General features: G+C 40.8%; 1 protein-coding gene across 1 annotated transcript in view; it reads left to right on the forward strand.

The window, feature by feature from the left end:
- Positions 1-12,217, forward strand: part of SCIN (scinderin) — a 57,089-nt gene extending 44,872 nt beyond the window's left edge. The window contains exons 7-16 of the mRNA XM_075728247.1: positions 1,481-1,569; positions 1,769-1,984; positions 3,170-3,291; positions 3,476-3,566; positions 6,114-6,284; positions 6,786-6,963; positions 7,447-7,568; positions 9,306-9,383; positions 10,718-10,778; positions 12,084-12,217. Coding sequence (XP_075584362.1) covers positions 1,481-1,569; positions 1,769-1,984; positions 3,170-3,291; positions 3,476-3,566; positions 6,114-6,284; positions 6,786-6,963; positions 7,447-7,568; positions 9,306-9,383; positions 10,718-10,778; positions 12,084-12,217 — 1,262 coding nt within the window. The remainder of the gene's footprint in view (positions 1-1,480; positions 1,570-1,768; positions 1,985-3,169; positions 3,292-3,475; positions 3,567-6,113; positions 6,285-6,785; positions 6,964-7,446; positions 7,569-9,305; positions 9,384-10,717; positions 10,779-12,083) is intronic.
- Positions 12,218-12,914: the final 697 nt, after the last annotated feature.

The raw sequence follows: 12,914 nt of genomic DNA on the forward strand, positions 1-12,914 counted from the left end.
GGGACAAAAACTGGACACTGAAAGTTTGATAATGGATAGATATTATATTTTCATACATTGTTCCAAGGAGGTGTGAAATTGAAAGGTGACTGTCCCAGCCATCAACTAAAAGCATAAGCTTCCAAATACTTTCATGCTTCTTTTTTTCTTGCAAATATTTCTCTGTGGTATCATCAGTGCTTGCAGGAGTGTCTGCAATTACTGTGACTGAACATTTCCCAGGAGAAGAATACTACTGGGGAATTAGTTCTGGATACCTTGTAGCTGGATTGTTGTGGTGCTGCCATTGCATCCAGTGCTGAGTATCTTCCCTTTTTTGTCCGAGGCAGTGTATTAATTATTCTGTGGCATTTGCATTTCTTTTTACCATGTGCAATAGAAAATAATTAATCGATGTAGTCATCAAACTGCTAAAGTCAGTCCAGGAAGCATTGTAAGCATTTTACTTGAAAACTTCATTTGCATTTAGGGAATCATCCCTTAAAAGAGAGCATTTTGGGAGCACTGTGCTCAGATGGCCTATGGTCTACCTGACTCCCTGATTCCTGGTTTTCACTCTACCTGACAGCTCCTAGAAGAACCAAGCCAATATGATCAGGCATAATATAAATAAAATAAAATTTAGGCCCTTTGAATGTGGCCCTATGTTCTCCTCTGTGCATCCTCACTTTGCTACTGTTGGTTACAATAATGTGTGGAAAAACCCCATTAGTCCGTGAGTCTCACCCTTGCACAGGGAGGCTGCAGTTATCATCTCTGCTGGAAATCTTCAGACCACTAAGCTGAGGAGTGTGAATTACTTCGCTAATAGTCTCATTCAAAATGGAATACAATGAATAGCTTATCAGAGCATCTTATTAGACTAAGAGGTCTTTGGAGTATAGTCACTGGCAGCCAGCTGGGACACAGACCTCATACACAATATCATCCCACAGAGACTTTCAGAGATGTCTAACGCAGCAAGGCTGAACAAGGGGCAATGGATGGGGAAGGGTGGTGGTAAATTGCACATCCCAGCCAGACAAAATGGGAGTTCCTTTTACTCAGACTGTGGCACTATCTGAAGAAGTGAAGGCAGTTCTGGACAGCAGCTTTATTTACCACATTGCATTGCAGCCCAGCAAGTGAAGATTCAGAGAAAAGACCGGGCGTTCTTGTAGCTTGAACAAAGCAGATATTATGAACAGCATTTTTTGATAGAAACACACCACACACTAAGCAAAAAACAGTGCCCCCTCTTTTCTTTTTTTTTTTTTTAATTTTATTTTATTTTAGCTGTTTTCAAAGCCACTGAGGTACTGTTTTGGCCATTCAACTTTGTGTGAATCTTATTGCTCATGTTATGTCCAGCATTTGTGCTTGTTTAAGACTGACGCAAGAGCAATGTCGAAGAGAACCTAGCTCAAGGACATCTTGCCTTTGCAGGATCTATGAGCTCATTGCCCTTTCCCACGTATTGTTATCCTTCTGTTTTAACCAGGCAAAAATGCCAACCCACAAGAGAGAAAAGCTGCCATGAAGAATGCTGAACAATTCATACAGCAGATGAATTATCCTGCCAACACACAGGTGCGATCTATTTATGAGATAATACCAGGAGAGCATGAGCTCTGTTAAAGACTTTGCTTTTAAATCAGCAAAAAAATATTTTTAAGGACTTATAAGACATAAGGGCAATGTTTCACTAAGATAATTCAGAAAAGTTTCTGTTCAAGTAACTGTGTCAGTTTTGTTTTCCTTCCATTTCATGTGTCTTGCTTCATTTCAGATTCAAGTCCTTCCCGAAGGAGGTGAAACGCCAATCTTCAAACAGTTTTTCAAAGACTGGAAGGATAAAGATCAAAGTGATGGCTTTGGCAAAGTATATGTCACAGAGAGAGTGGCTAAAATTGAGCAGATTGAATTTGATGCTACCAAGTTACATGAGTCTCCACAAATGGCTGCCCAGCATAACATGGTAGATGATGGTTCAGGGAAAGCAGAGGTAATTTTTGTGTTGTATTAAATTGTATTCTACCTACCTAGCTTATTCTGTTACAAGATAAGCTGCTACTCTGTGTTTTGCCATTTTCACTGTTGTGTAGAGGAACACTACATTAGTGGCAGTGTTACTTCTACAATCAGAAAAAGGTACTTTGAAGTAGAAGGTAGATCTCTTTGTCAGCTGTATGCTGGGCCATGTTTTTTTGGTGCTTATGAAAGATGTTGTACCAGTCATCAATAAAAATCGAACAGCAGAAACATTTCCCCTTCTACACAAAACTTCTTAAAGATATACTTCAAATATCATCCTTAGCCTAAAGAAAAACTTCTAGCTCACATCAGCTTGAAATCTGGAATGGGAAAATTTGTCCTTGGAGTCAGAAATTCATTCTGCCTCCTTATGTATGTATCCAATCTGCTTTCTGGAGGTACCTTCTCTGTCTCCAGTGTGTCTCTCAGGTAGCCTGGGTTTAGAGAGAAAAAGATGACTAACTGTACAGCCTAGATCTATCCATATCCCACTGCAGGAATATCTTTGGACTACACAGGGCTGGTTTGGCATTGTACCAACACAACCTGTTGCATGCAGGTATGCATGTTGGGGTTCTGGAAGAAAAAGATAAATACCTACGGTCTCATTGGTATATTTTCTAGGTTTCTAACCTCATACTTGGGATGGTCTGTAGGCTTGAGCAAAGCAGCTTAGATCTGAAGCATTTTTTGCTGTATAATTTTAGCAGTATGTTTTTGGAGAGCAGTTGTAAACTGAACTGGGCTGTAGTGAATCAAATAGGAAGAAATCTGCCTAACAGTGTGTTATCCGACTACAGTGTGCCTCTCCCAAATGATATGATAGTTCTATGATGAATCATAATGTTGTGTCACTCATATTATCATCTTAAGATGTTAAGAAAGTAAGTTCAACATAGCATTATGAGGTGATCACGTGGCATTAAAGCATCAAGACAAAGAATAGTGTACTGCAATGGCTTGTTGATGGTCATTATTCATTCATTCACTGGGCGTAGGGTGTATCTGTCTACTTCATGAAGAATCCTTCCTGGTTTTATTCCATAACACTTTGGAACAAAAACAAAGGTCACTCAAGGGATGACACAATAAATTGCTTCTTGAAGAGTCTCAGGATGAAGTTCAGCATTCTCCAGTGATTCCTCTGTTTCCCCAGATCTGGCGTGTGGAAAGCAGTGGCAGAGTTCCTGTGGGACCTGAGACGTATGGACAGTTCTATGGTGGCGACTGCTACATTATCCTCTACACTTACCCTAAAGGGCAGATCATCTACACATGGTATGTTTGGTTGGCTTTGCACAGACCTCCAGCATGTGGATATTATTTTATGCTGACTTTATGTCCTTTTGAGTAGAACCATGTGTAAATGCAAGGTTGTTTATTGTGTGCTTGTCATGCAGTATAAGCTCTGGATTATTTTGAAACTGGACTTAACCACTGTCTTTCTCCTTGTCTTCCTCAGGCAAGGAGCCCATGCTACAAAAGATGAACTGACTGCGTCTGCATTTCTGACTGTTCAGCTGGATCAGTCATTGAATGGTCAGGCTGTGCAGGTCAGTGTCTTTTGGATAAAATTCAACAGAGCATGCAATATATGCAAATGCCAATGAGAACTGAAAGGAGGCAGTAGGTAGCATTTGAAGACTGGGAATATCAGCTGCTCATGCTCTTACTGAGCCAAACACCATGGGCTCCTTTTAAAGTCACTGGAGATTTCCCATTTGAATCATCCTTTCTGAATGTAGATGTCCAAAAGAACACAGCCTAAAACTGCCTTTTCTTTCCTTTGACTTTCACTGTCTAAAAATTAGGTTTTAGTCTTGCCTAGCCTTACAAACTCTGTACATGGTCAGTGGAGACCGAAGGATAAGATCCTCCCAGGGCAACTCACTCAGAAGCAGGTGTCTGACACGGCGATAGCCCTGTGTGAGCTCCCCTGTCTCCTTTTGATTATGTAGGAAGTTGTGATGTTCTGCCCAGACAAGACGCCTGACTTTTAGAGGGCCAAAACTGGGAGACATGAAAGCCATACGACAGCCGGAAGGGGAGAGCCTGCAGGAACTGTGCTGCAGGGTCTGGGTTGTCTCTACTATAGTGAAGAATATAACTTGGATTTTCCCATCCCATAGTGCTTGAAGCTCCGTGAAAGCAGGGTACACATCCTCACTTGCAGAAACGGGGTGTGCAAGGCAAGGCACAGGACATTGGCAGCTAAAAGGTGTGACGGGATGAGCTAGTCCTAGCATGACTAGAATGTGTGCTCTCTTTTCATCACTAGTGAGGAGTGGCAGGTAGTTGGAGAGGTGAGAGGTCTCCTCTTTTCACAGAAAGGCTAGAGCTGGAAGATGACTAAGGACAAGCAGAGATTTTCTAGGCAGCAGGAGATAATTCTGTGCTTCCCATTTCTTAATTACCAAAGTAAAGGGCTTCCCCCACCCACCAAGGTACACTTAATTTAGATGTCAGACTATACTTTAGCTTTTAATCAGTTATGATTTATGATTGAAACTACATTAAGGAAGGATTAGAACACTTCCAGGTAATTACTCCTTGAAGTATTCCTAACACATGTTCTGTATTTGGACAGAGTTCAGCACAACATGGTCCTGCCTCATAACTAAGGCCAATACTAATATTACAGTAGTAATAATATTACTGCTAACAGCTGCAATAATAATGTGCTTAAAAAGCCTTTTTATTAAAGCTGAAGGAGCTCCATCTCACTGCAATGGACATGATACTTAAAAGTCCTTTTAGCCTGCAATGAATTTAGGAATATATATATGTGTGTATATATATGTCTGTGTATATATAAACACACGTATGTATATGTGCATGTGTGCATTTGTATGCATGTACAGGGCTACCTAGAATATATTACCTGTGCTTAACATCTGTATTAGCATTATTTGAAAGGTTTAAATGTACTATTTTGTGGTCACTAGATGGCACCACAGTACAAATGACTATTAAAAAGTCGTTCCCCTATTTATTTTGCAGGACTATGTTTCCCTCAGCAGGTCTGGTTTGTGGTTTTTTTTTTTTCCCCTTCTGGTTTGGTTTGGTTTGGTTTCGGGTTTTTTTGGCGTTTTTTGGGTTTTTTTGGCTTTTGTAAGATCCTGCCGCAGTTTGGCACCTACAAGTGTGTGTGTCCTAGGGTATCCTTATCAGGCCACTGTACCAGTCTATCCAGCTGTGAGATAAATAAACGCACCTGCTCCGGGTGCCCAGCATGACCACCACCACCCCAGCACCCCGGGCTGCCCTGCACCCTGCCATACACCCCGGGCTGCCCGGCTGCAGCCGCCCCTCCTCGGTGCCCCGGCTCCCAGCTGCCCCAAGCCTCACCGGGCAGGGCAAAATGGCTGGGGCTCTCCACTTCTCCTCTGCTAGCTGTGCAGCATGCCTCATTCCCTTTCCCCGCTTTCTTTCCGGCAGTGAAAGTCGCAGCCCTCCACCTTGGCGGCTGGTACTATTATAAAGGAAGAACAAATGGTTATATACCAATAACTTTTATCAAACGTTAACCTAAAAATAGTTGTTCTTCATAGCTCAGTGTTTTTCTGAGATTGCAATAATATCTTTTGCATCTGTAATGCAAGTTCATTTTTGTCATCCATGTTATTCTCTGCAAGATAGATTTATGCTCATCTTTTTCATCCTCTTACAGGTAAAATACACATAGAAGTAATGAACAGGATGAATAACCATTATCTTCTCCTTAAATACAGGGCACCTAAACTTCCAAGATAGTTTTTCAGGGGAATTAAGTCACTCCATAAAACTCTATGAAATGACAGTTCTTTTGAAAAAGAGTAATTTTCTTATTACAGTAGATAGCAGCCATTTTAATCAGCTAAACATTATGTTAGAAGTTTGGATCTTGTCTTTGTGTCAGCATGATTGACAAAAAAATCTCACAAATGCTCTAACTTTAATGTGTCTGGAACTATATTTTTAGATCTTCTCAGCTTGCCACTTCTAATTCTTGCTAACATACTTAGCATTATTGGCTAACATCCCCTAACATTCAACAAAGACCAAAAATAACTACTTGTAGCCTTTTGTTTCTTTTATTGCATTTCTTTACATACGTACAGATCCGAGTCAGCCAAGGCAAAGAGCCTGCACATTTACTGAGCTTGTTCAAAAACAAACCGCTTATTGTCTACAAGGATGGGACATCCAAAAAGCAAGGTCAGAAACCTGCTCCTCCCACGCAGCTCTTCCAGATCCGCAGGAACCTGGCAGCCATTACCAGGATTGCAGAGGTAAGATCACCTGCTAAGTAAACCAACTATTCCCCATGGGAATTGGTATAGCTGCCACGAGCCTCTCCGACTAATCTTGTTGGGTAGTCACATCTGGTAGCAATGCAGAACTCCAAATCAAATCCACTGCTCTATGTGACCAACCCATCTAATAAATCACAGAGAATATGCCGTATCTGGCTGCAACCAATCTACATCTTTCAGAGGATACTGTAAGAAAACGTGTAGTGAACAGTCAGCTGACAAAGAATAGACAAGAAATCAGCAACCCTTATGACATAGTTCTTTCCTACTGCCAAATAGTCCTAACTTTTGCCTTCAAGTCAGCTCCCTGTCTCAAGTTAAGTTCTTCTCTAATTTATATCAGTAAAAATCCAGGGAAAAGTTGAAGAAAAAAACATAGCTGATTAACATATATCTATACATTTTATATAAACATGCAAAATAGTGATCACATTATTTGAAAATATGAACAATAAAACAATTTCTTTCTTGATCTAGGTTGATGTTGACACAACATCCCTAAACTCTAATGATGTCTTTGTTCTGAAACTGCCAAACAACTCTGGCTACACCTGGGTAGGAAAAGGAGCAAACAAAGAAGAGGAACAAGGAGCTCAATACATTGCCAGCGTTCTTAAATGCCAGACTGCTAAGATTAATGAAGGCAAGGAACCAGGTTAGTATGGGGCCACGTGGTTGCTAATAGGCAGCTGAGAATACACAGCACTGCATGGAAATACAGCCTAAATGTTTTTTGCAATCATACATATTTTGTAGGCAGAAGCATATGCTCACTCTCTCCCTTTGAAAAGCCAACCTGACATTTTATCATGGAGATCTATCGAGAACTGGCTAATGCACAAGCAGTGTGATGCCCTAGAAGTCTGTAGGACAGTAGCAAGAGCTGCAGAGAAATGTGGTCCTTTCTTTACCCTGAGTGCCTAGGAGGAGAGAAAGACATAGTGCATTGCTCTTTCTAGGTCTGCAAATGCTATCCTTATTGTTATGTTGACAAACTGCAGGAAGAACTGTAAGAAAACGCACCCATCTTTGAGACAGAAAAGAAGATATTGTTTGGGGATTCTTGAAACAGTATATAACAAGCTAAACATCAAGTGTTAAATCCACTGCTGAAAAAATTATATATTGTGTATTTCAGAGGAATTCTGGAAAGCACTTGGAGGTAAAAAAGAATATCAGACTTCATCACGACTCTTGACAAAGGCTGAAGATCATCCCCCTCGCCTGTATGGTTGTTCTAATAAGACTGGCAGATTTATTGTGAGTATATAAGGGGTACTTTCCTCTCTGTTTAATTACATATTTTCTGGTATATTTTGCCTTGGGAATCATCAGACATTAAACGAATTTGGGGATCTGGCTTAATTAGCCATGCTTGGCAAGAACTAGAGAATTGAGGTTTGGCGCTTTAAATCAACCCAAATGCAAAGGACAGACAGAAGAATTAATACTGCAGACATTTGCACGCAGAGCCTGCTCCAGCCTGGGACTAGAGGCTTGCAGATGCAAAAAGATAAGGCGTTTGCCCAGTCAAAAGCAATTGTGTTCTTGCAGAGCATTGCCAGACTGCTGTCATTTCGCTGAGAAAGTGCAGGTCAGTGCCTTGCCCCTTACGTGTTTGATAGCGGTGGTGAGGAAAAGAAATGTCCCTTGTCAAATATCCCTCACAGTCTGAAATTTTCATAGAGATTTAAGACATGTAATTATGCCTCTAAGGTATGGGCCTCTGCTCAAGGAGGTAGGAAGACCTATTTCCTTAGCAGAAATACCCAGAGCTGTGTGCTGGGTATTAAGCCTGTGATTCAGGCTTAATTACTTAGCGTATTCTGGGAGGGCAATGCTGTGTCACTGTTTGGCAAAGATGCACTAATTTTTAGCTAGGGGACGTAGTTGGCTACCATCTCTGCAGTCTCCTTAAGGCACAGCCCATGCATTTGGAGAGGGATAAAACAAATAGGATCCTTTAATAAGGACTTTAAAATCTTATGAGAGCAGTAAAGTGTATTCTTCTAACAAGCTTCTAAAACACTCCTGTGAAATACAGTAATAGGAACCAACATCTCTATAACAGTCTGCTGGGAGCTATGCACTTGTTTGGTTTTTGTTTTAAATTCCCTCCAAATTCTGTGAAATCCCCTCTTTCCTGTAGCATTTCTTTAGTGATAGAATCACCACTGTTAGAGCTCACCAGAAGAGGTAGGTCAGATCACTCTGACCTTCTGGCCACCATAACACAGGGTGGGGAAAAGGAATGTCTTTTGTACCATCTGCTTATCGTCCCTTTAGCACTCCTACATGACCAAGCGTAGCCAAACCCTTGACAGTCCTTTAGAAGTAGAGGCTGACCACTAGCTACATTATTATCCCTCCTTCTCATACAGAATAACAATAAACTGCTTTCCTGTCTGCCTGCACATCCTTGGAAGAAGCAAGCAGTCTTCCTTTCCTTTGGGGACTAATCCTTGATGGCTTAGTCAACTGTAATGTCCCATTGTCAAGTGACTGGAACGCTTGCTTGGGTGTGTATTTCATCAGTGAGCTCACCCACTGCAAACCAAAGCAGTTTCTTTTCCTTATTAATGAATGTAAGCTGCATGAATATATCAGCTGATATCAGCCGATTGATTTAGTTTGCTTGGTACAAGATGCTCTATGGAAATTTCCCTGTCCCCTTCTTCTGGTAGACCTCAGTCCCAACTTAACAATAGTCACAATCACAATGTAAACGCCTGCCTCTCCTGAGGATATCCTATCAATTCTGACAAACTGAGAGCTGATTTTACAGGACATGCAATTATGTGATTTGTTTCCTTTCAGTGAAACACCCTTGATGCATTCATCAAATCAGTTTAGGGGCTGAACCTTTAGGAGCTAAAAGAATTACATACAAGCTTCTGGACTTACTGTTTTAAAAATATCTTTCGTCTGTGCAAAAATCAGAATATCTTGATAAATCATTAAAAACCAAAAAACCCCAAAACATAATATCCTTTTTAGATTGAGGAGGTCCCAGGAGAATTCACTCAGGATGATTTGGCTGAAGATGATGTCATGTTGCTGGATGCTTGGGAGCAGGTAAGCTGTGTACTTGACCACTGCTTTTTGTGGTAACAAGGATAATTTATTCTTAACCACTTAGATAATAAGATGGGAGGAAAAATCATCTTTGAGAATGGAAGAGGTTTTGTTTTCTTTAAATTATACCAGAGGGAGATATATTTTTTGTGCTATATGATGTGCTAGTGTGAACATACATGATGGAATTTCCAAGCATAATGTGAGACCACAGCAGGCACTTCCCATTAAAACCAATGGAGGCTGCAAGAGTCTAAGTCCCGGCAGTATTCTGAAAGGCTCTCAATAATGTTCTTGACTTCATCGCTAAAATTTATTAATTTCAAAAAAGAAAGGTATTGCATGAAACGTATTCAGAAGCCACAAAATCCATGTAGCAGCAGCAGCAGCTACAAAAAGTCTTACTAGAGAAGGGGACAAATACTAGACCCTTACACTGATGTCTTCAGAAGAACCGGGTGGAGGGTGACAGAAACAATCACCATTATTTTCCCAGATTCACTGAAAACTGAAAATGTTGAGTGCTTTTTGGATGACAGGCAAACTTACTGTGGGTGTGGAGGGCACATCTGTTTCTCACAGTATATTCTCTCTACCCTTCCTCTCCACTTGGAGAGAAAGGGGGAGAAGGCCACAGATCCCATGCTTTTTCTGTCTTCTTCAGCCTAACCCTTAAGGAAAAAAAGGCTGAGGTTTTTGGAAATGAGAAGGAACGTCCAAGGTCCATATGGGAAGGAGTGATGGGGGAAGGTGGGTGGAAGAGCTGGATGGAAAGTAATTGGGACATACTGACTCAGGTAAGAAGGAAAAATGTCCAGGACATGGAGCTGGTTTCCAAAAGGACCCTTGAAAGAAAAAAAAAAAAAAAAGTTGGGATTGCAGATCGAGGCTCTGGTTGTTGGGTTATTCAGTGGGTTATCTAGCAGTCACCCTGGGTAGCACTGATCACAGGGCACAAGTGTTGATGCGCACGCAGAGCTCAAACCAGAGACAGCTCCTGTTCTATGTTTTTACCTGCACCTGAAGTGCAATTTTCTTGACAAATTGTAAATGGTATGCATGGAAGAGGCAATTAGGGTTCCTTTCGTCAGAGCGCATAAAGGTCGGGGCTTCCAGTGTCAAGAGAGCAGTGAGATTTCAGAGGACCGAACTACAGTGTCTTGCAAGGCGAAAAAACCCCATCAATTGTGGTTTGTGAGAGCTGTGTATTTCTGCAGTCTTTTCATAGCATGCATTCTTTGTCCTAGTGGAATCAACTACTTTGTATTTTACCTGCTGTACACAGCATCCTTATAACAACATGGGAGCTGTATCTTTCTCTTCTCTGTTTGCAGGTTTTTGTCTGGATTGGGAAGGATGCTAATGAAACTGAGCGACAAGAATCTGTTAAATCTGGTATATTGAATCAATTTCACAGAGTTCTGAGTCAAGTGGCATCAGTATTACTTAAGGAAGTGAAAAAGATGATGTAGAAGAAATCTAGTTACGTTTACAGTGTTTAAAAGGGTTACTGAGCTTATTAGGATTTAATCCTGGAGAACTTTCTTCACAGAAAGAGTGGTCAAGCACTGGAACGGGCTGCCCAGAGAGGTGGTGGAGTCACCATCCCTGGAAGTGTTCAAAAAATGGGTAGATGTGGCACTTTGGGACATGGCTTAGTAGCCATGGTGGTGTTGGGTTGATGGTTGGACTGATGATCTTAGAGGTCCTTTCCAACCTTAATGATTCCTAGTTTTTACTTTCATTAAAAATAATCCAGCTACCAAGCCAGGAAACATAAAATTACTACTCTACCCTTAACTGGTTTAGTGGTGGACTTGGTAGTGTTAGGTTAATGGTTGGACTGGATGATCTTAAAGGTCTTTTCCGACCTAAATGATTCTATGATTCTAAGATTATTTTCTCCTTTATATGTGCTTTAAAACTCACTGTATCTTTCTTATCTGTAAGTTTATGAAGGGTAAAATTAATCAAAATAGCATTACTAAGCTGCAGAACTTTTTAAAGAATTTATAGGAGAGCTCTCTGAAAAGAAACTGCACTGAAAAGAGAATTTAAAAGGAGACACCTATTGAGCTGCACCCTACACTAATGTAATATAGTCAAAGGAATGCCAACAAATCCTCAAGTCCTTGCACTGCCACCCTTCACTGAGTTAAATTTGGAGGAGGAAATTCCAATTGCAGAACAAATCAAGACAACTCATGTACAGTGCACCTCCTTGAAAAATCACATCATCTCTGGTGTGATTTCACATAGCTGAGCCGTTCTGACAAAGTTTGTGCTAAAAACACTTGCAGATATTTCCCTGGAGCAGCTAGGGTTACCTAGCTGTATTTCCAATATGTATTGATGTCACATTGCGATGTCAAGGTAAACTACACTGGCTTTTACATAGGAAAAACAGGAATGAAGCTTGTGCATCTGCACAGCACCAGCAAATTCTCTCTCCTGTTCAAGAGCCAAAACCCAGCTGTATGGCAACAAACTGATCCCTCTGTTTTAACCTCATGGAAAACTCTTTCACTGGCAGCTGGGAGAAATCAGCACTTACCTGATCATTTCATTGCATTTGAAATAATTTAATTGAATATGGTATTATAGTAGCCCTGGGTTCTTTCACTAGGGCTTTTAATGTATTTTTTATATCAAAAGGAATGAACTAATATATTATATGTTTTATTTCCTCTCTGTTTTTAGCCAAACGCTATATTGAAACAGATCCTTCTGGCAGAGATAAGGGGACCCCCATTGTAATCGTGAAGCAAGGGCACGAACCCCCAACATTCACAGGCTGGTTCCTGGCTTGGGACTCCAACAAATGGAAGAACTGATCTATCCAAGGAGGCTTCAGCTTCACGCCAAAGAATGATCAGAGCCCAACTATTTGCTAGCATTTTTAAGCATAAGCTTATGCAACAATATGATGCATCTGTTGTTACACTTCCCCACGCTTTGATACATTTGTGTGAATAACCTAGAAATTCTTAGGACTGGAAAGACTAAATGGTAACTGTAAATTGGTCAAATGGGGTGAGTGGGGCTTTTCATGTGGTAAATATGGAAAAGTGCTACCAATACTTTGTATAATCTATTGATTCTTTAAACAGAAGCTGTGGATGAGTTTATTTTAATGTGCTAAAATGGGCCAAATTCTGCCTTCACTTAAAAACCCAAACTAATGTCACAGAAATTCCTTTAGTTTAAGGTCAGCATAACATTGTGCAGAATTGGGCCTGATAAAGGACTAATTCTGCATCTGTTGCAAGCGTAGGACTGGACATGATTTACTTACTAGGCCAAAATATTGCCACACTCACTCACGTAAAATTTCAGATGATGCCTGATCCAGAGTGGGAGCTGTGTCTTGCAGGGGGCAAATAAGGGATGGGTATTTTGAGAAAGCTGTGCTTAGCGTGTTTGTCCTGTCAGTACATGTATTTGGAGCTTCGGACTGAATGGCTGTAAGAATATGAAGTCAACAAAGGTTTTTTTGAGGGACTGTCTAGCTCACTGTAATGAGTATCTACA

Source organism: Pelecanus crispus, chromosome 2, assembly GCF_030463565.1.
Source record: "Pelecanus crispus isolate bPelCri1 chromosome 2, bPelCri1.pri, whole genome shotgun sequence".
In the NCBI taxonomy this organism is placed as follows: Eukaryota; Metazoa; Chordata; class Aves; order Pelecaniformes; family Pelecanidae; genus Pelecanus; species Pelecanus crispus.